At 37.7% G+C, this 26,043-nt stretch overlaps 1 protein-coding gene across 2 annotated transcripts in view; it reads left to right on the forward strand.

The window, feature by feature from the left end:
* Positions 1–18,067, forward strand: part of GDA (guanine deaminase) — a 29,924-nt gene extending 11,857 nt beyond the window's left edge. The window contains exons 6-14 of one of the 2 annotated variants that reach the window (XM_053931869.1): positions 1,933–1,960; positions 3,457–3,564; positions 4,043–4,150; positions 6,300–6,397; positions 6,924–6,991; positions 7,449–7,595; positions 9,799–9,917; positions 10,762–10,789; positions 11,509–18,067. In XM_053931869.1, the coding sequence (XP_053787844.1) occupies positions 1,933–1,960; positions 3,457–3,564; positions 4,043–4,150; positions 6,300–6,397; positions 6,924–6,991; positions 7,449–7,595; positions 9,799–9,917; positions 10,762–10,789; positions 11,509–11,579 (775 nt within the window). In that variant the 3' untranslated portion in view covers positions 11,580–18,067. The remainder of the gene's footprint in view (positions 1–1,932; positions 1,961–3,456; positions 3,565–4,042; positions 4,151–6,299; positions 6,398–6,923; positions 6,992–7,448; positions 7,596–9,798; positions 9,918–10,761; positions 10,790–11,508) is intronic. The other variant, XM_053931870.1, reaches the window with a different exon arrangement.
* The last annotated feature ends 7,976 nt before the right edge of the window (positions 18,068–26,043 follow it).

The raw sequence follows: 26,043 nt of genomic DNA on the forward strand, positions 1-26,043 counted from the left end.
CACTCTTCTAACATTTGTTTCCCTCTATGTAAATCCCCAGCTTCCATATTATGGTGCAAGTCCTGCCAAATGGGCCTGAAAGAAGCAGAACTTCCTGTTCTGATCGTTTTAAAAGTTTCAGAAGGATCTAAATAGCTTTCTTTTAAATATCTGTCTTGTGCCTCCAACTCATTTCTTTTCGATTGTGTAATAAGAAATATTTCTCAACTTTGGGTGAGAGGTTGCCACAAGTACTTCCTAGCTGTCTAGGGAATAGGGCTGTGAGCTTCTTGGCATGAATCTGGAGTACTTACCCGAATCACAGCAATACAATTGCAGAAGGGCGAAAAAAACTGTTTCATGAAAAGGGTAACATGTTAGTTGGGTTTTTGTTGCTTGGTTTTTTTAAGAATCTAAGAAATGTGATCTGTTACACTGTCAGAAAATGGACTACACTCATTTCAGTTACTTAGAATTAACATTCAGAAATATTTATATTGTATGCATGGAAATAAGATACAATTCCAAGTACTTCATATATTAGATTTAAATTTGTCAAGAATTTGAATCTATCATTCTTTGTCAAAGAGGATTTAATAAAAAGTTAGGGAATTGAACTCTAGATTACCATATATGGTATTATTAGTTATAGTCAGCTGCAAAGATGAGAACCTATGTTCAAGTCTGTTCTGCTACAGAAGACAGTGATTTGAAGTTGAGCTTCTTTCCTCATAGAGAAGTACATAAGCCAACAAACTGTAGGCTATATTTGCAAAACATATTTAATCACATTTCATCAGTTTTGATACAGCTCACACTGTTCAAAGAATGTGAGAAACATTGAAATTTTGGCTTGTCAACTGGGCATTATATTTCTGTTAAAGCTTCTGCTCAAGTGCATATTTTGTTATATCAGGTTAATTGGTAAGAGGAAAAACAGGTAGATGATAGCTAATTCACATGGCATTTTAGCTCTCAATGTTAGACAGTGGTGGACTCAAACTCCTTTGGTCATTGCAGAAGTTGAACTCAGGTTTCTCATTTCCATCTGGTGATCTAGCGTGAGCTTCAGGGCTGTGAATGTAGCCTCTAGCATAATTTTCTTTTCCCTCTGAAGTAATTTGAAAAAATTGATACAGCATGTGTTGTGATCAAAATTACACAGTTCTCTTACTATGAACTATGACATAAAAAATTTACAGAGATTCTATCCAGAAAGCATCTCAAACTGTCATTCACATGTCACTTACATACACTGAACAAATGGGCTTTCAAAGAATTTCCTCCTTCCAAAGTAGGAGGAAGTTTAGTTTGCTAATCTGCATTATCCATAGTGATTGCTTGGGTTTTTTTGTAGAGGTCTGAGGTAGCATTTTATTTATTATTGGATTTCTGGAAGGTAGAGTGTCTATACGCTAACATTAATATAAGCATTTCCAAAAAAATCAAAGGTTCTTTAAGTGAAAGAGGATATATGCATCCACTGTAAGATGTAAGATGTTGCTGCATCTTTTAAAATTTGGATTTGAAAAGGTTTTAACACTGCAATTTGAATTCATGGACAGACAAATTTAAGTTTTGTTTGTTTTTTCTTCAATATTGCAGCTGTAGGTTATAATTAAGTTTTCAATTCATTTAATGTAGCATGTGTTTGATTTTCAGGGAGAACTCAGAATTATTATTGCTTGTCTAATGCTAAATATTGCAATGAAAAAAACAATAGTCTGTATGTTCAGAGTAAAATTCAAAACTAGCATAATTTGTTGTCACTATGCTGACTTCATTGTGTTCCTTTTTTTTTATTTGATCTGAAAATCTGGCTCAACATTTTGTAAAAAAATTGATCTGTCTAAAATGTTTAACAGGTTATCCAAGCATATATTTTTAATATTTTTTCATAATTTATAACATAGAGGACAGATTTATAGCAACTTTATTTCTACCCTTTTTCAGGTTTGTTAGAGAACTACTGGAAAAGAAAGTAAGTAGTGCTCTTCATTGAATTCACTTCTGTATTCAGAAGGTGCTGTGTGAGCACATGAAAAATTAATCCTGCTATCCAAATCTGTTGTCTTAATGTCAAATCAATAAATATATATATATTTGTGTGTAATAGACTGCCATTGGCTGTCTGTTTGTGCCCGCCCATCGTTTTTTTTTCTGTTTATAAACCCCTGGAGGGGAAGTTTAGCTGTGTTTTGCTTCCAAATCTCTTGGTTGGCGAGCTGTTGGGAGATCAGGTGGAGAACATCCTTTAACTCTTTTACTTTTCTCCCTGATGCTGGTAAAGTTAACTTCACTGTAGAGCTGCAGCTCTGAAGTTCAGCTTCTGGTGAATTTATCCTGGAATTGTTCCGTACACCTTAGCATGGCTCCTGCTGTTCTGAAAGAGCTAGCAAAAGACTCCAGTGGCTAGCATCAGACTAGTTGAAGGACTTCTCACCAGCAGAAATCATGTTTTTTTTCAGTAAAGTTACTAATCCACTATAAAATTAGTGGTTTGGGTCAGTGCCACTGTTAAAGTGTGTTTCTAAAGACATCCATGCTTACACTCCTGTGGTGAAGATAGAAGTTTACACTCCAAAATTATACACAGTAGTACTTATCAGCCTTTGATTTTAAGTGGCTTCTTTTGACATCCCACCGGAAAATATTCAAGAGTAGTTGCTTGTATTTTAATGCCTAAATCCTATGTATCACTAGAGTAATGCCTAAACTATGTATGACTAGAGTAAGTTGGCTAATTTGCAAAGACCTGAGCTCCTTTTTTCTGGGAAATAATACAAGGAACTACAGTCTAAGTTATTGCTTATTGGCTTATGCTAAACGCTTGTCTCTGACTGGTGACAGAATTGTAATCCTGCTGACTATTTTTTTAGGAAAATTTTAATTTAGAGATGCAAGGTGTAAACCTCTGTAGTTTTTAGTGGCTTCTCCACTGTTTCCTACAGTATAGCATATCTTATTATATGACTATTCTTCCCATCTAAGGAGTTTAGGGGTTTGTCGCTGATACGAGTAGAGAAGATTGAACAAGAAAATGGCTTTGGTTTTATAGAAGCTTGCAATTTTGCTTCATTGTATCTTCAATGGTCACAGAAGTGTGACTGAAAAAAATCTGGTCGTTCAACTGACTTATTTCTCATTACATATTTAGATTGTCAGCAGATAGGAAAAAGTATCCAGTGCTACTGAAGACTGGTAAAATTTCAGTAACTTGATGAAAGTTCTAAAAAAAAACAATTTCTTTATTAAAGTTCATTCAAATTGTTGTAAGAAACCCCCACTTTCCTTCTCTGTTTCTGCAATGAGATGTCTAATGAAAGCAAGGAAATATACAGCTTAATTTGAGTTGGCAAGGATGCAGTAAGCAGTAAGCAATGAAGACAAAATGTAATTGTCATGTAAATGCTAGCCTTAGTTATGGTTACTGAAATATATATGTAGAATACAAACCCCATCTTCTATTATTTTCAGTATCCCAGAGTACAGCCTATAATAACCCCTCGCTTTGGCCCCTCCTGCACAGAGGACTTGCTGAATGCCCTTGGGGATTTAGCACAAGCCCACAATCTCCACGTGCAGGTAAGCTCTGAGAGCTCTGTGTGCCATTTAAGTGGTGTGGACAGACAGCATGCTGAACATCTAAAGACACCTTTGGGAGGAAATACATATCTGCTGCCCTGATGTCAGCATTCGCTCTGTTGTAGGCTTGTTCTCTCTTTCACCTCACAATAACATTGTTTATTATTTTATCTATTATTTTAACATCTTCCTAAAACTGGAAGTGGGCTCATTGTGTCACCACACTACTGAGATGGACATATGTACTATCTCATATCACTTTGTTCCTTTAAGGAGCAAATGGAGCTTCTTCTTTAGGTCCTGTGAAAACCTCTTCATGTCTGATGAAAAAAGAGATGCAAGGACTAGATCAAATGATAGGCTTTAATAGCATTATTTTTTATGAATGTATATTTAGCACTAGTAGATTGCTCAGAAAGTTGTAATGTCAGGTTCAATGCTGTTTAAAGGACTTGGTCTATGCATTTTCTTGTTGCAGAGTCACATAAGTGAGACTGAGGAAGAAATCAAACTTGTGGAGAACATGTTTCCTGCCTACCAGAATTACACAGAACTGTATGATAAAAACAAGCTGCTAAACAGCAAGGTAGCCACATAAAAACTTCCCAGATATGACTTACATTAATTAATGTAGAGATTGTGATGGTTTACTGTATTTACATGAAAAATTTGAATTGTTCTGTCAAGGTCAGTGACATCTGGGGAAAGTAAATTTGTTTTATGTTCTATGTTGAGGTGTTGGATCTTTAAACAAGGCCACACTGTTCCTAAGTATTTTAGAGGAGGTGAAAAATAAACATATTTTATGCTCCCTGATTCATTTTCTAAAGGCTCCAAAGAGAATTAGGGTAGTAGGATTAGAAGAAAGCTAGATAAAGTTGGTATTGTAGGAACTGGTAATTCCTGGACAGTACCTAGTTATCCTTATATTCCAAGGATGTTATCCAGTTTTTGCAGTTTGCCTGAAGATTTCTTCTGTGGTGTTGCGTTAGGACCAGCTTAATTTTCTTCCTATGGAGAAGCAGCCCTTAGAAGTTGAAATCTAAACATCAACCTCACTTGCAGACAGGTGCGCTTTACTGCTCTGACTATCCAAAAGCACTCTCACCTCATTTTACCAGCTTATTTTACCAAGCTTTGAGAGGCACACTAGCCCGAAGAATTGAAATTCATTACAGCTTTATGCTGTTGAGACAAATGTAATATACCTGCCCACAGTAATTACAGGCTGGAGACTCAGAGCACAACTAATTAGATAGTGGACTGCCCATGCAAAAGTAAATATGAACAACCCAACTACAATCAGAGTCATCAGTCAAGTTCATTTAAAAATTTGTGAGAGAATTTTCAGACGCACAAGGGGAAGCTGGGACTGCCCCTAGGACTCCCTGGGAATTAGCTATTGAGTTGCCATTTCTGTGTTTGAAATTTTTATCCCAGTAAATTTTATCCCAGTAAATTACTTGTTTACTTGTTTACTGTCCTTTTTGCTGAGAAATCAATATGGATTACAGAAGTATGTACACAGAATTAACCTTTTTTTTCTTACATGGTCCTTTGCTTGCTGATTTGGTGTGCAAGTGTTCTAAAGAGCATTATTTGTGCTGCAAAAGCACAGGTCTTCATTCTGTAACTTGTATGCACACAAGTGAGAATGGTAATGAAAAATCATGATTACTGGTGTCTTCTGGAGTCAAGCTCCTGGATATTTGAGAAAGGATTCTATTAAACACAAGCATAGCAGCAGAACCTCAGATATTGTTTCCCCATCAACTCAAACTAAGACACCAAATCAATTTTTTAAAGTGTTTTAAAAGCAGGGCTTTTTTTTTTTTGGAGCTGTTGCTGAAATGTTTCTTTTTTTTTAAAAACAGTACAGATTGGCAGGGATATGCTTCAGTAGCTACCATATGTAGGTCCTTATCTGAAGACGTGGCTATTCTTCTTGTGTTTTCAGCTGCACTGATCTTGATGAGTAGAGATGGGAGTGGTACAGTGCCATTAGGAGATGCTCAGTGGAAGCAGTCTCTGTGCCATGCTCAATTTTATGTGCAGATTGCAAGATCTAACAGAGCTATTGCTCCTCTCTTTCAGTGGGCATTTGGCATATGAGGTAATGCCAGTTAGATTTGTATGGGAATAATTGGTTTATCCACTATTAAATTATCCTATCATATACTTCTATGTTTTTCTTGTGAACTTATTTTTAAAGTCAATTATGTCAGCTAAAAAGTAGAAGTAATTTATCAGTTGCGTAAAAAATTAGATTATATGTTACATAAAGAATATTTAATCTCTCTTTCCCTGGTGCAAACCTTTAGAGAGCTAATAGGAAACATGCTAAGTGTACATGCATCTTCCGTTTTATCTGATGTATTCCTAGCCCCAGTACTTAATATCTGTGTTAGCTACAAAATATAAATTATAAGCTTGCTACAGTGCTAGGACAACTGGGAAGTTCTCGCTTTTGTCTTCCATCACAGCAGTCACTACAAGAGCAAGTACCCTGTATTCTCATGTTTAAAAAATGCAAAAAAGCTGAAGGAATGATATGTCAGGCACACTGATGTTAATCGGTTTTTCCCTTGTGGGTTTTAAGAGCTTAATTCAAGAAGTGCATTAATTCCACAAAATGGTGAAGTGTCCTTTTTGGCTATTTAAAGCAGTGCAGCAAACCTCATAGCCACAAAAGTAAATTAAATATTGAGTAAATTTGTGATTCTCTTTTTCTTTAGACTGTGATGGCACATGCCTGTCATCTTTCTGAAGAAGAGCTGAAACTTTTTAGTCTTCGTGGAGCTGCAATTTCACATTGCCCCAATTCTAACTTTTCGTAAGTTAAAGAAAAAAATAGGAATGGTGTACAATTAAATAAAGCTGTTGTTTGTGTAGTACCCTGAGTCGATGCTACCATTGCAGAGCTATGATATAGAAGCTATATGATACCTCATTACACCATAAATGACATATTGAATTGAACATGACCATTCATTATCCACTTCTGCCTAGCATGCCCTAGACCAATTTGTGGTCTTTCAGTTTAGTTATTGTATCTATATCCATATCTATATAAATATTTATTTTCTAAAAATGTATTTCTTTTGACTGTTCTGTCAGTGGTAGATGTCAGTGGCATCTCCCTTCCCACTGAAATCTGCTAATGTTTTGGGGAAATGGACTAAAAAGTCTTCTTTCTGTTGAGTAGACATGAGATACTGCATGGTGTACAGACAGAATAAATAAACCAAATTGTGTACAAATTAAGGGAGAGTCTTTATCATAAAATGGCTCTGCAGCCCTGCTTTTCCTGAGCTTTTTCTGCATGTAGCACACAGAACATGTTTCTTCTTCCAATCCAGGATGCGCAGTGGTGTCTTAAATGTGCAAAAGGTTCTTGAACACAATGTGAAGCTTGGTCTTGGCACAGGTTAGTAGTTTCCTCTGAAAGTGGTTTCTTCTGGAAATGTATCTTAGGAAGATACATTCACCTGTTCATATTTAAAAGTCAGCATGTCTCCAGCTTTTGATCCTCCTCTGTTTTCTCCACCTAAGGAAGTCTAGACTATTGAAATCTAGGGTTGGTCCAAAACTGTTTTAAAACAAATTCAAAAAATTAATTAAGAGTTTTTGTTGCTGTTGTGACCTTAAACAGGGCTTGAACATCAACTTTTCAGGTTTCTGTTTTTGTGTTGTGTTCTATTCACCTGACTGTGTGTGAGAGCACCTTTATTGGGAATTATGCCTTCAGAGACAGTGCTTAACTGTAGAACTTCTTGGTTTACCCAACAAGTATGTTGCTTCCTAACTTTGAATTAAAACTTATAGAAATTTAACATAGAGAATTATACCCAAAGCTTGTAACTTAAGGCTCTGATCCCTTTTAGATGTTGCAGGTGGATATTCAGCTTCTATGCTTGATGCTATAAGGAAAACAATGGTGGCATCTAATAGCCTTCAGATCAATAAAGTGAATGAAACCGGACTAACTGTTGAAGAAGCCTTTCAGCTAGCCACTCTGGGAGGAAGCCAAGGTAAGAAGAAAATTCTTTAGTGTGCACACAGACAGCTACAGCTCTCTTTGATTATATGTCTCCATGTCTTTATGGGAGACTCACAGATTTTCTGGTGCCAGAGTGAAATCTAACTGGTAGGCAGAGGTAATCCTTCTGATTCTCATACGCATAATAGGCTTTTCAGAGAAGAATACTCTATTAATGCTGAGAGTTTAATAACAAAATCTTAATGGCTTTTCAGGGTTGTACATTTGGTTTGCAAAGATCCTCAGACTTCTTAGTCATAAGGCTGTAAGTGCTTGTCTATTTATTGTACCAGCTGGAAATTTGTTTTCTCAGCAATCATCACCTAGAAGAAAAACTGCAATTACTGTAAAGTCATGCATTCTATTTGTCATCAGTTTCTAATTTTGCTTGTGCTTTTTGAGCTGTCAGTGAGGCAGTTTGTTGCAAATCAAAACATCATGCAAATCACTTCTCACTCAGGGAAAAGCAGAAAACCAGGCTTTTCACCATGGTTGTTCAAAACACAGTTGCATTTGCAGAATACAATCATATAGTATATGGGCTATCCAGTTTTGGAGAACCATTTTTGCTGTAGTCAGTGTGCACATAAAAATAGATACAATTAAAAAAGTTTTAGCAGAACTGGTATGATTTAGCAGAGAGGAAATCCACACGAAAGTGAAAATCTATTATTGTTTCAGTTAGCAGAAATGAGCTCACTACCTTCTAGAGCACTGGTCCTAAATCTTCTCAGTGTAACCTGTCTGTAGCTTCCAAAAAGCTCCATTGGGTATTATTAATGGAAGCTTAAAAGATGTAGTGAAAATGTCGCCAATCAGGTCTTCTCAGAACTGTGTTTGAATTCCTGGAGAGTGTAATGGTGGAAATAGAGAAGACAGAAGATGAGCAGGGAACAAATAGTATTCTTTTTCCTGCAATATATACTATTCCACAAAGTGTGAGAATAAATTAGCTGAGACACAGAAAGGAAGACTTATAAAAATCCCAAACTCATATGTGGTTTCCCTTCCCAGCTAGTCTTGTGCTTTTTCTACATTAGATTTCCTTAGTAAAGTGTTAGTTTTTTATATAGATTTTAAGCTGTTTTATCCTTACTGAATCACTTTTAAGGGTAGAATATAAATCACTTCTACAAGCTTCCAGTAGCCTGGATACCGAAAGGGAAAATTTCAGTAGCAGAAATTTAAATGAGTGTTTTTTTTTTTAATAGTTTGCTTTGTTAAGGCTCCTAAACACTTATCACCCTCTTGTGTTTAATCTAAAAATTGCATTCTGCTCAAAAACGTGAAGGAACATAAGATCATTTTAGTTGAAACTAGTAGGTAATCAAAATATTTCAGAATTTGTAGTAGTTTAAATGTCTTTAAGATAGTGTGATATTTCTGCCACTCACAAACTTCAATGACTTCTTAAAGTAACTTCAAGACTGAATTTCCTTTATCAGTGCAATCTGAAAACAAATAAATTATTTGCAGTTATTATACTTTTTGATGACTTAATTTCAGAGTATTGGAAAAAAAATAATTCACAGATGCTTTCCATAACTTAAAATGGTTCTAATTTATTTCTAAAGAGGCACAAAGGCTTCTCTTTAGTTATTCTAAGCACTTGCAAGCACCCAGTCTCTGAAGATGAATTTGTACGTTTTCAGGACATGCAGTTTCATGCACAATGAAACTTTGAAAAAATAAAGCTAAATAATAGACCATGAGGCTAGCCATACAGGTAGGTATGAGGCCTTCAGACTGGCTATGATTATTTTTCCACACCATATTATTCTTTTTTTCCTGCTAATTGCAATTGCTCACTGGATACCTCTTTTATTAGCATATTACTATATATTATTATTGCAATACATCTATATAACCTTTCAAAATTGCTTAAACTTTTTTAAAAAATGCAGTCTAATACTGCCTTAGCAAGGTGAGTGTTATTATATGCTTTACTGTTTCTCTGACTTAATTTCATTGCCCCGTTTGGAGTTTGAATGTTTTTGGAATATAACCTATTGTTTCTTAAGTCTCTTAAGAGCTCAGGTGCTAACATACTATACAGTTTGGTTTTGAGTTTTTCCTTGTAATCATCTAAATTTTTGTTTGTGTTATGAATATTTCAAGTAAGTTGCCAGGTACTTCTACATGGTGGAAGGAGGCTGGTGCTGAAGACGTGTTTATGAGCTTATTTTCTTCCTCAGCTCTAGGACTGGATGATGTGATTGGAAACTTTCAGGTGGGAAAAGAATTTGATGCACTGCTAATCAACACGAAGGCTTCAGATAGCCCTTTTGACTTGTTCTCTGCTGATGATTTTGAGGTAATCAGAACAGGATTGATGCTCAAAACATTAATGGAAGTGATGTGGGGAAGGCTCATGATACAGACAGAAAAGGTCTCTTGAGAGTGATTCTGGGGACAGGAATGGGGTGTACTACACCCCTGCTGTCTGTGTTTCAGCCTAGGTTTTCTATGTTTTTTTTTTTCTTCAGAATCTTGCTGACCCCAATGACAGTGCCATAACACTATGAGCAAACATGCCTGTAATATTTTTAATGCAAGTTTTATTAGCCCAAGATGACAATTGCAGTTATGCATTTGCAGTGACAAATGGCAGCCAAGAATAAGCAATTTATTTTTAGTCAATCCTTAGAGTTCAGATTGAAAAATTACAGCCTTTTCCCAGAGAAAGGTTAGGTTGCCTTTTCTACATTTCTGTTACAAAATGAAGCAAGCACTCAAGATGGCTAATTTGAGTTAAAAGCACAGTTTTTATATTAACATTAAAGCAGTGTTGGTTTTATGGTATGGAAAAACCTTCTCATTCAAAAGCCTACTCTGACTAAAAAAGATAGTTAAGAGCAGTTACTTGAATTTATAGATGTGGTCAGACTGCCTGGAAACAATTCTGGTTCTGTAAAAATAATTATTTTTAGAGTTTAAATCTAAACTTTTTAAGCTAAGTTATTGGTCCTTAGCACTTTACAAAAGTTTAAATTTTGCCTTGTTTTCAAAAAGTAAATTATGTATGTTAAGTTTTTATTTCAATGTTACTAGGAATATTTAGGAGAAGTGTTTTTATCAGTTCTTTCAAGCTTCAAATGATTATGATCCGGGACAGCAGATACTGCTTTCTGAATTTGTTTTCTCCCATTTTTTTAAAGGACACTCTCCAGAAGTTCCTGTATCTAGGTATGTTTTGATTTTCAGCTCAAGTTGAATTCTCATTTCCTACATCAAATGTCTAAATTAATGTTGGGGTTAATAATAAATTAATTTTACATAAGTAGGTATACATTTGTTTGCAGTAATTAAATATGTTTATTCAAATCTTATATGAACATTAACATGTCCCAAATAATTAGCATTAATATTTGACATTAATAAATAAAAACTGGTTTATAATTGTTTGTAAATATGTCCGGGCAGTGTCCAGACCAGGGCTGCGCTGCTGCTCTGTTGTGATGCTGAGGTGCCTGGTGCCAACTGTGGCTGCGGCTGTGTCATGCTGTAATGAGACTTTTGCCTTTCTGAGGTGATTTCTGGGTCACACCAGCTTTCTTGATGGCTGGTTCCCAAGCCAATTCAGATACTGTGCATCAAATAATTTTCTGTACAGATACATAATATTTTTTGGGGTTTGGATCTACTGAATATACAGAAAATCTATGACACTATTGCAGCAGCTGAATGCTATGTTTATTTTTTTTTAAACACATGTGTTGCTAAAATATTTATTAGTTTTTGTGGTAGCCTTGACTATTTCTCTCCAAATGGACTTTCTAAGTTCTAGGAAATGGTTGCTGCAAGTAATGTGTTCCAAAACTGTTTTTGTAGACTGCATAATTGTCATTAATTAAATCAGTGTTTGTATTTATGTGCAAATCTCAGTTTTGACCATGTTATTTCAGGTGATGATCGGAATATTTCTGAAGTGTATGTGGCTGGAAAGCAAGTGGTTCCTTTTTCAAGCTCTGTATAAATCCATTTTCTGTTTGCAAAATACTCTGCTGATCATTCTGCATCTAATTTGGAAAAGATTGATTAAACACAGTGCCTGATCATCAGGAATGACACCTCACTTTTGGATAATGTTAAAATCTCTTGCATACATTGAAAATTTGTATACATTGAAAATTTTGCTAGACCTTTCAAGAATTACTATACTGAAATTTTCACAGTTGTAGAGGGAATGGCTATTTAAATTTCTTCATAAAAATAGCATTTGTGCATTGATAGGGTATTTGATAAATACCTTATTTAAAGAGGGCACCTGCTGCTCTGTTTAATAATAGTATAGGAAGCATTATGTGGAACAATCAGATGCTCATTTTCTATAGGCATTTAAAAAAAAACCCCAGTGCTTGTAAATTGATTTTCCAGGTAATGAATATCATGGAAGAATGCAATTTCCATAATATTATTATCAAGTATGGAAAAAATCAGTGTCCTTTTGGAGAATGTAGTTTTCAGTTTTTCGTATGAGCTTTAAAAAAAAAATTTAAAACATTTTTTAAGACGAGTTAAGTCAGGAGTGTGTGTTTATAAATAAATAAGGGTCTTCACTTAAAAGTGTAGAATTGTCATTTGTAGTCAGACATTCCATTGAATTACTTTGATCTTAGTGATGGCTGAATGAAACTTCTGTTAAATTAGAAGCAGGCACTAAGATATCACAAAGGCAAACAAATTAAGAGGGTTTTCTGGACTAGAGGGAGTGCTTAATTTAGTTCAGCATCCTGCAGAATCTTCCCAAACTCATTTGCTCCTGACTGTTCAGACAGGATGATATGAAGACATCCTTTCTCCTTTCTGTAAGGGAAGCGAATGTATTTGAAAATATCCAAGAGAAATGGTCTCGTTCTGGCCATTACCACTTTTGACTCGAGGTGAAAATCATCACGAAGAAAGCAGCTAATCTTTACTGTGCTTTTTATGTTTTTCAATGTGGCATAATTACAGCCCTGTACAATTCCAGGATTCCAGGTAAAAAAAATATGCCCTTATTGTTTTTTATTTTTTTTGGTAAATCTATGTGACTTCCTACTTCCTTTCCTAAAATGGCTTTTTTTTTTTTTTTTTTAATGTTTTTGCAACACAAAGAATGTAAGCTTTAATTTCAGGGTCATTAGAGACCAATATTATATTTAGATACTGTAAACATGTGTTGAATATCGTTTTAAGGCATACTTCAAACTTATTTGACTTCACTAAGCCTTGTTTTGCACTTTTATCTCACTGCCTGGGGATATAGGACTTACCTCTGTTCACAAAACAAGGGAGGTCACTGCACCAAAGTTTCACTTCATGTCTACTTCAGAGAGAGTGCTTGGCCAATGCCACTCATAATGTTCTGATTTTAAAAGAATTTTCAGAGCTTATGTATTGTTATGATTATGCCTACATGAGACAGCATAGCGTCAAGGGGAAGTGTAACAGTTAATTTGGGCACTTAAAGCAGTACAGTCTGTTCAATGTGTTTTTTTTGCCAAAGCTGAGGGGCTGTACCAAACAGCAGGGAATAACCAGGAGGTGTCTTGCAGACATCACCTGGATGCAGCCACTCACTGAAAGCTGGCAGAGGTATCTTCCCGGTTGCTGCACCGTGCCACTGCATGCTGAGGTACAGCCTTCCTACCCACTATGTTCCAAGACTTCTAAGGCTTTAGGAGTCAAGATCTAAGGATTAAGATTTACACATTCCATCAGGGTGTTTTCTCAACCATTGTGTTTTTCATGTGTCCCAGTCACCTACACAGTAGCACACTTGTTCAGCAAATAACAGCCTTCAGCTCTTTAACTTGCTTTCCTGATTCAGGGACATTTTTTCTCATGAATTTTGACATGAATTTAATTGACCAAATTTCACATTTCAAAACCAAAGAACTGTGAGACACATGTTTTAATCCTCCCAGTTAATGTTTGAAACTATTTTTAGGGAATTACATGGTTTTCAGCTTTGGCTTTCCTGTGGTGAAGAGAGTTCACACAGCCTTGTGTACAATGTATGCTACTGCCCTACTTCTTTGCCTTCAGAGCTATGAATTAAATCAATGCTTTTATTTTACTGGTAGTCTTAACTGTCTCTAACTTTATTGTTTTCCCATTATTTTGTGGTGTTTTTAAGAAAAGGGTTCAGCAATTCTTAAAATACTTTTGGGAGTGGACAGGTTGCTTATTTGCAATATGAGAACACATTAAAACTTCAACAAGTTCAGGACTACACTGCTGTCCCAATTACAAAGGGACTCTCTAGAATAACTGCTTCCAGTGAGCTTTGTATCTGAGTTTTTACTGGGTCATGAGTAGTTTGATTCTTGTTAAATTCAGGGACAAGGTAGGAACTTCTCTTTTGATTATAGGTTTTCTATGTCTAGTATCTAGAAATTACCCAGACATAGCAGTGGAAAATCATCTTTTTAAGAATCTCAGCTAGAGGAGGAGCTCTGCCTGCAGGTAGTGCATAGGCTGCCTGCAGCACTCTGCAATGCCCAAGACCAGGAGGAGCAAGGCCCAAGATGGATAGCATTACATTAAATGCTGAGGTGTTTAGAGGTAAAGGAAAGAAGTCTGAATTTGATGTTTGAGGAGGCCAGTGGAGGAGTTCATATAAAAAATAAACTGAGGGTCTTTTAACAGCAACATTTAAATAGATCTGAATAAAGAAAAAATGTGCTGCCAGAAAAGCTAAGTGGGGTCATCTGAGGCAGTCCCAAAAGCTTGTTCAGTGGAAGATGGCTTATGCACAAAAAATTTAAAGGTTTTAGGTCATACAAAGAATGTAGTAGTCAGAATTCTCTGAAGTAATTTAGAGAAAATTACTTACTAAGGATCACTAAGGATCCCACTCTGAAGTCTTGGTCCTTGAGACTCTGTGCCTGTGTGTAGATTAACATGGTGTTTGATTTGGTGGGGGAGAATCAGAGAATCAGTGGATAAAAGTGGTTACTGCTGAGACTTACACATGTACACTATATGCATCTCAAGACTACATATATGCTTCCTTGGATAGATGTCCCTACTGCATATGCACTTTGAAGCAGGCCAAGTAATGGGTTCAGATTCTTAGTGTCTCTTTTAGAGACTGGAGTATATTTGGAAGGCAGCTGAGCCTCCAGTGCAGTTTTCTCCAAAATAAGCTTAATTCTTATTACACCAAAACCACCCTGCAAACTGAACCAAGGTTCAACAAGGGACAATGGTTGGGGATTTAGAAGAACACTATTGTCTCAAACCAAAATGCTAATAGAAGCTAGAACTTGATCTATTCCTCATCTGTTCTCCTGCCATCACATAACTTAGTAGCTGAATACAAATTGAAGGAAACCTCTTCTACCCTCCTCCCTTTTCCCCAGCACTACCTGCCCAAAAAAACCAAACAACCAAAAATACCCCAACCTTAAAATGAAACAACTGGACATTAAGGGGATATGAGTATGTGGAAGAAAAGAGAGGAATAATTTTCAGTCAGTATAAATTGAAAAACATGACACTATAAATTGGTTTATTAAACATAAAATCTCTGGAAAAATGTACATTTTTCAGATTCCAGATGTCTCTCCCCACAAGTTTTCTTACTAGATGGTGTATGAGATCTTTCTTTCTTAATATGTCTTTATGTTCAATGGTAGCACGCCATTCAGACAAAGGGAAAAAAAAGGGTACTTGTGTAGAGCTTGCTTGTTGGAACAATATGCTTACTGTGTTCTATGGTCAGATGAGCACTTATTTGTTATAAATAGAATGCATTTGAATTACTGTTACATGTTTATCTCATTGTGTCACTTTAGGTTTTGAAATACTAGTAAGAATTGCCTATGCATTATGCAGCATTATTTGAATTATTCATGTGTGGCAAGTGGAGTTCTGCACTTTAAAATGTTGCCTTGGCCTAATATTTATATTTATGCTGTATTTTTGTGTAATCCTAAGGTTTTGTAGGGGAAAAAGAGTGTATTTTTTCACTGTACTGAAATTTTCAGTAAGTTGGCTTTCTTTTAGAAAAGGGAACTTTAAAATTACCCTGTCTAAAATTCTGAGCCTGATCATGCACTCATGAACGGAAAAAAATACAACGGTTTTATGAACTTGCATGCTAACATTTAATGTAAAAAGAAGTGCAGATAAATAGATTTTTTTTCAAATATAATTATGATAATGCAAGTTAGTAAGAGGAATTACTGTTGAATATCTTCAGTTAAATTGAGCAAAAAAGAACATAGTAATTCTTGATTATTAATTTAAAAAGAATACTTAAGCCCAAGTTCTTTCAAAGAATATCTCGGTTTTAAAAGGAAAAGATATTAAGGTCATTACTCAGACAAGCTGTTTAAAAATACTGCTTTAAGCATTTCCAGGAACAATCCATAACAGATGATAAGGTAGACATATTTTAAAGTTCTGTATTTTCATTAATAAACTATGCTGCTTTATTTGCAGCCTGGTATGTGTTAGGAGTCAACTCACCTGTAAAATGATAGTGTAGAGTCACAGAATAAGCTCCTGGCCTACATGGCACCACCCCAAGGAGAGCTAAAAAATTAATTTCAGAAGACATTTGAAAATACTGGAGCAGAATACAAAATTCTGCAAAGTAGAAAGGAGATCGATCTGAGGAACTCATAAAAAGAAGATGACAGGCCAGTGAAATTTTAGGTGTGAAATGCTCTGAAAAAAATATACATTCCGAGGTAATGTTCCATTAGATCATGGATGTCATTCCTTCTAAAAGTCATGGAGGTCCAAAACCTGACTAAGTTCCCAAAGCCGTTGCTTACATGCTTAATAGTAGAAGCCCAAATACCTGCTTATGGAATAATTATGTAACTCTTCACAACTTCTAGAGCTCGGCTCCAAGTTTAAATCAAAATTACCTGTAATGGTTCCAGAGGAAACAATGTAAGGGCATATTATGTTTTATCTACACCTGCCCTGTGAAACATTTAGCACTGGCCAGAACAGAGGCTGAATTAGTCTGGTCCCAGTGAAGAATTTTTGTTCATGCATGCTCCAGACATCATTCCCTTTCATGTGCATGGTGATGCAGTAATAACTGAGTTCAGACAGTCTGGTGTGACTGAAGTGACTGAATACAAACTGTTTTAAATATCACATTGTTTAGAAATTAAGCTCATTGCTGAGACCAATAAATACATATTAAATCACACAATCATATATCTAGTACTGAACTTCTAGATGCTAGGACTTTGGCTTAAATCTGTGGGGGTTTTAAGCACTGTATGTGCAACAACTGACGTTTTTCTCAACAGAGAAACCAGCAAATGACATCTTCTAGGTATGAAAAAGAGTAACAAAAGCAACAAACACCATTCTTGGGAAGCCAAAAGGACATTCCTGGGAAGCCAAAAGCACCATTAACAACAATCTGTTGTTTGAAGTTAATAGAATTGTTAGTTTATGTGGAAAGCCTGAGCAATGTTTTTGGGAGGCAGTTTCCTGGAAACTTCAGTGGAAATTCTTTCTTAGAAAATACCCAGAATCAGTGTGCTCCAACCAAAAGGTCCTTTGCGGCTTCTGCAGAGGCAGTCACTTCTGCAGACGTGAATGCATTAGTCATGCCTAGATCCTCACTTCTTTGCTCTGTCATGACTCGTAAGCATGTATTAGCTTTAATTCCGGTATTGGTTTGTGGTTTCTCATAGACTGAGTCTTAGTTTGAAAATAACTATGGTAAAGAGTGGAGCTGGGAGAAGGATAAGGATAAAGGGCAATCTTACACCAGTCTGCCTAATGCTTCAACACAAAATATTTGCCCCACCAGGTAGATGTTGTAATGTTTCAGCAGCTCTTAGACTCAATGAATTGGCTTAATGACTTGAGTCAACTAATAACAATTGAACTCAGTCAAGGCTAGGATATAATGTGTGAGCAGCTCACAAACACATAAGGATGTTTTACTGTGATCTGCATTTATGCCATCAGCAGCTTTCCTTGGCCAAGGGCTGCTAGGCATATTTAGGAACAACACACTGGAGATAAGCCTGCAGGAGAAGGGGCAAGTTTTGGTGACAGCTGAAGGCTGTAAACTGCATCCTGTCTGGCCTTGTGGCTTTGGAGCTGGGTCGTGTACTCCTCTAACAACTTTTAGTGATTAAGCTTTTAGAAAGCATTAGTATGTGATTCTTATCTGAGGATGTTTACATCCCTTGCTTCAAGACAAATTTTCTTTCCCCAAAGGAGAGTTCACATCTTGCTGGAGTAAGTTTTTCTGATGCTGATTTGTCTGCTTGTCACCTGTTGTGCATAAGCTCTGGTTCATGTGAAAATGCCTAACTGGAGTTAATGTTGTTGAATTTATCCTTCCTTTTGTACTTGTGCAGTTTCAAGGAAGAACTCTGTATTAGGAGAAATGGTATATGTGATTTTCACTGTTCTGCTTGGTTTTGATCATGCTAAATAGGAAGTCATGTACTGTTGAAACAAAATAAAGAGGCCTTGTATTTACACCAACCCTTGTCTTTTTCTGTATTTGACTTCTGAGAAGAAAGAGAAAGCTGACAAGCTGACTAATGAACAATAAAATACGCTGCAGCATACCCTATTCTCTGGGGAACCTGGACAACTCCCCATCACAGGAATTTGCAGACTCTGCGTCGTATGTACAATGTTATTTTAGGGGATCTTTTTTCAGATTCAAAGCTCTTACAGGTTTTGATGTATCTTTATTACCAGATTTGTTGGCTTCATCAATCAAAGCCAGTGCTTCAGTAGCCACTTTATTTATTTTTTTTTGTGTTGAAGTATACTGTCCTGAAATGCTTGCTTCTTCTGCTTAACAAAAGAGTCACATCTCCTTTGAAGTGTTTCTTCACTTTCTTACTTTTCAAAGCCTAGGCATAAAAATCTCCCCAGTTTAAGTAGCTCTGAAACTCACCAGAAGTGGATTTTCTTAAAACAAAAACTGCCACAAGAGGACCACTAATTACACACTGAGGAATTTTATACTGAAATGTTGAGAATTATGTGCAAGCTGTTATCAACTTTCTCAAAATTTTATGCACAAGAAATAAAGCTGTTCTGTATTTTCATCAACCAGCAGAGAAGAGAAGGTGAAAGAAAGCTTCTTTATAGACTACTTTCCTTACTAGGAGGGTCGATTTAGGCTTTCAGCATGGGAATTCTGCTACTTGACACTTTACTTTTGAAAAATCCTTGGAGTACTCCGTTGAGACTTACCCATTTAAAATAGTGTGAGCCCCAGATGCAAGCAGAATTCTTATGGTGTAGAGGGTTTCCAAGTCAATTTGAAAATTGGAGAGCCTTTGGTATGCTCTCAGTAAATCTCAGTATATAATTACCTTTTTCACTACAATGAGTTGATGCAGTTTGTACAAGTGAAAACAGGATTTGCAATCCCCCCAAAAAGTCGCTGAATAATCCTGAGTACTTCATCAATGTAAATTTATCAGTCTTCTCTCATGACTGTAAAGCAGAAACAAAAATGCTTTTGGTTTGAGATCAGATACTGGATTATTTATATTTCAGCTTAAACTGCAAATATATTTGCAGTTCATGACTTAAGAACATAGTTAAAATGCAAAATGCAGGTTGCTTGCCCTATGCTTGTAATCCGTAATCAGCTGTCTTCCTTTCAAAGCGTGTGACTGCATTCTTGCATTATTTTTAATTAAATATGGCCTTTAGGAATTACCTTAAAAATATGGCATAAAGGCCAGGAAATCAAGCTGAAATATGAGCAATGCTTCTTCCTTTCATAATTGGTGTTAGTTGTAACATCTCAAAATATAGAAGTATTTTTCTTCATAGAAACTGAAAGTATTCAGAGTAGTACATTTTCATCTCAGCCACTGCTTGAACTAATCTCACCTTCCAACACACTGGTCAAAGTTCACAGCTGTCAGAAACCCAACTTCGCTGATAATTCATATAAAATATCAATTCCAGCTAGCTAAGGGCAGCATTAATACTCACTGTATTCTCTTGGTGCTCTAAAAATTATTCCCTGGCCTTTTATTTTTGAGAAGGAATCCCCATTGTTGTATTTTTATGACTTGTGAAGCAGCAAACAGATGTGCCACATGAGATCAGCACTGCCTTGCAGGACACAGCAGCCAGTGCTGCACAATCCTCCCTACCCCAGTTGAGGGGCTGCCTCTGGGCATTTCCAGCATTGTTATACAAAATTCACTTGCTTTGAGGGGTAACTGGAAGAAGAGAAGAGTTTGAACTGTGTGCAGCAGATGCTGTTACAGAAAGAGAGATTCAGAGATTTTGTAAGTGTAAATCTAAATATTGAAGAGTTGCAACCCTCTGCTCTTACCTTTCCAGGTCAGAGAGGGGTGGCTGAGGCACCCGTGAGGCCATGTCGTATGTCTTCATCATGTACCCACCCTTGGAGCTGAATGTCCTGGTGAAACACACACAGAGTGGATTTGAGTGACCAGGATTAGAGTTGTTTCAGGAACAGTATTTACATACTGAGCAACTCCCACTGTGCACGTACTAAACACCCAGTGTCTCAGCTTACTATGGGTCTTGCTCCCTTAAGTGTAGTGCTGTGATGAATCCCGTGCTGGCAGTCTGGGAGGTTGCTTGGGCACCCTGTTGCTCAGCCAGCCTACAGAAGCAGCCCAGACGCTGTCTGGAGGCCTGTTGGAGAGCAGGGAGATCCCACCACTAGGGCATCCTCATCTCAATGACATCACAAAATGTCAAATTAAATTCAAATTGCTGCATTTACACTTCTTCTCATATAAAAGCCATCTTAATGCACTTTATGTGCACAGACAGCTCTCTGCTGCTCCCCTGCCTGTTCTGGGAGCTGCTACTGTCCTGTAGTGGCTGCCACTTCTGCCTGTAGATGCTAAAGTGGAATTGAGGCCAGACTTGGGTGTGCTTATGCTTGCAGCCAATCCTCTCCAATATTTTCTAGGTCTTTCCTGCAAAATGTGATTTGATTTGATTTAATTTAAAGTGCCTGGTAGCTTTTTCCAAAAAGAGGTTTGCTGCTGAGTGAGAAGAAAGTAGATATACTTTTAGGGTGATGAAAAAAGAAGTACACAGTTGTCACAAATGAGTGGTTTAGATCACTGTCAAAGGTATTTAAAAAGCAATTTTAATATAAAGGTCCAGAAGCACAGCTTAACAAACTTCAATGGCAAGATTCTCTGCATTACATAGTAAATGAATGAAATATATAAAGTAAAATCAGATAAGAATTGATTTAGAATTACATACTAGGAGACACAGAAAAGGTAAAGATGCAAAAGGGGAGACCATCCTTCTGAGTCATGAGATTTGGGATGGACCCCCTCATTTTCTAAACTACCAGCAGATATCTGTCAAGTTGAAATCCCCCATGAGTGCAAGGGTAGCGCTTGTAAGATTTCTCCCAGCCTCCTGTAGAATGAATAATCTGCCTATTCATCCTGGCTATGTGGTCTGTAACAGACTCCTACAAGGACATCCACTCTGCTGACATTCCCCTGATCTTTACCCACTCAACCTGTCATCATCATCATGGGTTTCAGTCTAATCTAAATAGTCCCTCTCAGACAGTGCTACCCCACTGCCTCTCCTGCTTCACTTATCTCTTCTAAAGTTCTTAAAGACACCCAAGAAAAAAAGTAAAATTGCACCCATTGCAAAAAACACTCTATTTTCTCCTGGCAAATGTTATCTGTAAATTCTGCTCAGAATATTAAAACGTTGTGGGACTAAATAGGCATCAAGCTGGCCTAAGCAATTCTTTTTCCTACATAATACACATCCTGTGGATTCACAGAAGCCTTCAGCTATCCCACTGAAGACCCTGGCCCTTATATCTTCAAATAAAAATAACCCATAACTTTCTGATGTATTAAAAACTATTGATTTGGGGAAAACAATACAGCAAAGGGAGTGGGCACAAGAACGCCAGAGTTGTTAACAATATTATATTATTCACATGGGTAGCAGGTGAAAAATCCCACTTTGGGTTGTGATTCATATTCACTTCTGTTATTCACATGAGCTCTCAGAACCATTTCTTTTTAATTGTCCTGATAAAATTCAGACACTGTGGTGACAAATGTGGGATGGATGGATGGATGGATGAATGGATGGATGGATGGATGGATGGATGGATGGATGGATGGATGGATGGATGAACTACATGGTATTACTAACAGGAAGGATAAGAATTAGTAAATTGTTTCCTAAACCCAAGATTACCATGTAACCCCAACATCTTCATAGATGCAAAGACCATGAAAATTTCAACTGGCCGTCTCTTGAAATAACGTCACAAATCCAAGGTATTAGACATTACCAAGAATTACTTCATAGTAACCACAACAGTGTTTTAAAAGCGCTTACTCATCCTTTTACTCTAGAGGACGAGCAACAGCATGGCCCCACTGCTTTTAATGTCTTTGGCAGAGCCCAGGAGAGACCAGCTGGACACTGTGGCTTCTCTGCCAAGATAGGGGGCAGAGAAGCCCCTCCCTTGGCCTGGAGGATTCACCTGCCAACTTTGCCCCTCTCTGGAGGAAAAAAAGTCAATGCTGACTGCTTGCAAAAGTCTAAGCAACTTGCTCTGATAGACATTGAAAGACTGCATTGTATTGCTCCCCTCTGTAGTGTTTGTGCTGCTTTGGAAGAGTTAAACCTTTCTACAGGCACAATTTAACCAACCATTTCTAGTCTCAACAGCATGTAAAGATTTTTATAAGGAGGATTCTTGCCTGTTCAGTAAACACTACCCCTAGGTTACAAAAAATGTCTATATAATTGTTTTGGGTGGTTCTGTTACTTAGGCAGGCTTCTGAAGTGTTAATTGTAATATTAGTGCTAAATGCACTGAGTTGTCTTTTGCATTTACTGGAATTGTGACTCACTGTGCTGACTAAATTGCTACATGTTTAACTTCAGAAAAGGCAGAGCTGAAGTATTTCAAAGTGGTATTTGATAAGCAGATTATTCCACTGCCTACAAAAATCCATACTAATAATTAGACAAAATTAAGTATGAGAATGAATTTCGTGGCATCTCTCGCTGACACAAATAGCTCCCACACTCCTCTCTGCATTTTGCTTGGTCTATTTACCATGCAGAGTGTGAGCACTTTGAAGCAACCACCTCCTTAACATTGTACACTGGACTTTGAGACTCCTATTTTGACATTTTATTATATCATCATAAAAAACAGAACAAACACTCTTACCTCTTATTACAGTCATTTGCATGACAAGTCACCTAAACATGATGTAAAATTCCTTGTTACAAATCTTCATAAAATCATAAAACAGGAAAAAAACTACTCCCCCTTTTCTCACAAGTCAGATCAGATATAGGCAAAATTCACGTGAAGGCCCTATAAAGAACAATCACGCTGCAGACATTAAACCTTCCTTGTTATTAAAGGAAAAGTGTTTGAAAATCAAAAAAGGGACTTGAAGCACAAAATACCCTCCTGGATGATCCACATGGCCACTTGTGGGGCTTTGTGCAAGCTTTTGTGGCACTGTTGTGCTTTGCCTCTGAGCATAGGTAAAGTGATGTCAGTGTGTCTTGGTGAAACTCAGTCTTCCCTGGCATTTGCAATTAATGTGGGGGCATGAGACTGCTCATGCTGGACCAATGGTGACAGAGGAGGTGCTGTTCTCCCCTCTTGCAGACTCAGGTCTGCTTGGTGACTTGGAGGATTTTTTCCATCTGATAGCCCCTTGTCCCAGCGTCCTGGGGACCAGCAGAGACAATATAGTGGGCATAAATGCTCAGTCCCTCCATGGTGGCCTTGGTAGGGCCTGGCTGCTGACTGCATTCACATACTGCTGAAACTCCAAATCCATTATCACAGTGGTGGTGTGGCATAGACAGCCCCAGGGCACCATGCCCTGGCCTTTTGGCCGACTCAAAATCCTTCTGAGATGTGGTGCTTAGCTTATGGTCAAAGTGACCTGATTGTGCCACAGCTTGGCACTATCAGCACAGATAAAACAAATGCACATGCCTAAAATATTTACTTGTTCCTGGAACTTTGTTCCGGGACTAGCCAGTGTGACTGACAACTTCATTAATTGAAAAAATGGGGTCGTTTTACCCTTAGTTTTTAGCCTTGGGAAAGAGGAGCCTTAAGACACCAGTTAGTTTATTTTATTTTAGTATTTTTCTACAAGCAGTTTCCTTATATTGAAATTCCTTGTAAGTACTCAGGGAGGAAAAAAAAAAAAGGCTGTTACTCAGCTGCTGAGTCACTGGGGAAGGTTTGCAGTGGTGCAAGGATGCCTTGCTGGGATTGTGTGGGCTGGAGTTGGCACTGCAGCAGGCATGGCTGGGACCCCCACAGCCCTGCCAACCAGCTGGGATTGCTGCAGTGACACAGGAGGCCTGAACTGGGCTCCTGAGAGGCGTGACAACTGGGACTCCTGCTCACATGGGGATGGCAGTGTCAGGGCTCAACCCACAGCAGGAAGACTCTGATGGGCTGTCCTGGACACCCTTTTTCCACACATGATTTTTGTGAATCACTTTCTGACATGCTGGAGGGAAAGTGAGGCACAGTGAAGACTGTGGTTAGCCACTGGTTGTATTAAGCTGAATCAAACCCCTGAGCTTGTTGTGTTTCTACATTTGTGGGCTGATAATGGCTCTTTCCTTAAAGCAGGAAATAAAAAAGCTATAAAGTGTGCTCATGGCTGTAAATCCTGCACACACAAAAGGTTTTGACACACAAAAGCATATATCTGATGTCTGAACACAAAGCTTTGCTTCTCTATACACAGCTTTCAGATGACTGAGGTAGGTGAGCATGGGGCAGGGGTTTTCATGTGCAGCTCTCACCTAGAACAGAGCTGGGCAGCAAGCAGGTGTGTTTGAACAACAGACTTTTTAAAAACACAATGAGCAGGTTTGCAAAAACAGAGATTTCAAACAGTATTCTTTCTCTATACTCCACCTAACTAAATTGTGTTTAGTTAAAAACAGCCCAAACATAAGTCAGCAACTTAACTGATGTTAGCAAAACATTCCCTAAAAAGAAGCATATTTAGCAGAAAGAGAAGTGGAAATTCTTGCTTTTAGCTTTTCTAAAAACAGTTCTACATTTGTAACCCAAACCAGCAAACTACTTATACTGCAGGCTGTGCATATATGAACTTACTTTCTTCAATACTAATAAGGTCTGCAAAGATATGTTCTCGGCATAACCTTTTACCAGAGTTAAAAAACAACACACACACACAAATACACAGAGGTCATGTTTTCAAATTATGTCTGCCTTAAGAAAATCAGACACGTTTATTTCAGGCTGTTAAAGTGCTATCACAAGTGGGGATGAAGTGAAAGAGAAAAGGCCAGTCAAAGCTTGTGCAGGGGTTAAGTTAAGAGTAAGGGTAAGGCAGTAGAAGTGTATGGGTATTCTTGCGTATTGGTGTTTTTCTTCTTTGGCATTGGTGTGACACAATTGTTTCCTGAGCTGAAGTGCCAGTGATTGACGAATTTTAATAGCCTGATGAGGACCAAGTGTGGTGCTGGTGAATTTTAGCCTCTGGAGAAGCATACAGATCTTTTGGGGCAGCAAAAAAAAAAAAAAAAAAAAAAAAAGTTCACAGATCTTTTGGGGCAGCATTTGCTGTAAGGGAAATGTAGAAATGACAACTCTAGGCTTCATCTGGTTTTGCCCACCAACGTGATATGGTGGAGCTGTGTCTTGAGTAGTGCCTGTTCAGGGCCCAGCCAAGGGGCTGCTGCTCCTCCCTGACCCTCCCTGATACCACTCTGGAGCTTGGGGAAAGCAGATTTGCCACAGTGACACTTGAAGCAAGGAGAGCTGGGTCCAGAACATGGCACTGCTGCTTATCCCGGCCAGGGGCAGTTTAGAACTCAGATGTTGCACTCCTCTTATTGAAAGATGATGTTAGTCGGCACTTGGGATATTCCTAGATGTTGTACGTCTGCTTCTGGTAGTGTAACTTACCCACCCTCTCCGAGATGTGTCATGTTGCTCTTTAAAATGTGGCTTTGTGGCTTGGATCACTTCACCAAAACCAAATCAGGAAGCAATTGCACAAGTTAGGGTAAAACTAATGCTGTAAGACAGTCAAGCAGCTGGTAGCAGTAGTCCACTAATATAGCACAGCTGGGGGCTGTGTCCTCACTGACCCCTTCCATGCTTTGTCGTCCCCTCTGTGCACTGAGGACAGCAACCCTTACCCACCAGCATGAGGGGCTCTGGGAAACAGAGGCGGAGTCAGTAAAAGTCCCAATGTTACTGTTCACTGATATAACCTTTGGCCTCCAGCAGCTATTTGCAGAGTGAGTGTTACATGACTCTATTTACTGAAGGCTGGCCAACACTATGAAATGACTCTCTGCTGAACTGTGATTCCACCTCAGCAGATGACAAATACAACCACCCCTGCTTAGGTGAAATGAGGAGTAAATTAACTTGAATCTCTAGGCTATTTCCTAACATAGTACAATTT

Source organism: Vidua chalybeata, chromosome Z, assembly GCF_026979565.1.
Source record: "Vidua chalybeata isolate OUT-0048 chromosome Z, bVidCha1 merged haplotype, whole genome shotgun sequence".
In the NCBI taxonomy this organism is placed as follows: domain Eukaryota; kingdom Metazoa; phylum Chordata; class Aves; order Passeriformes; family Viduidae; genus Vidua; species Vidua chalybeata.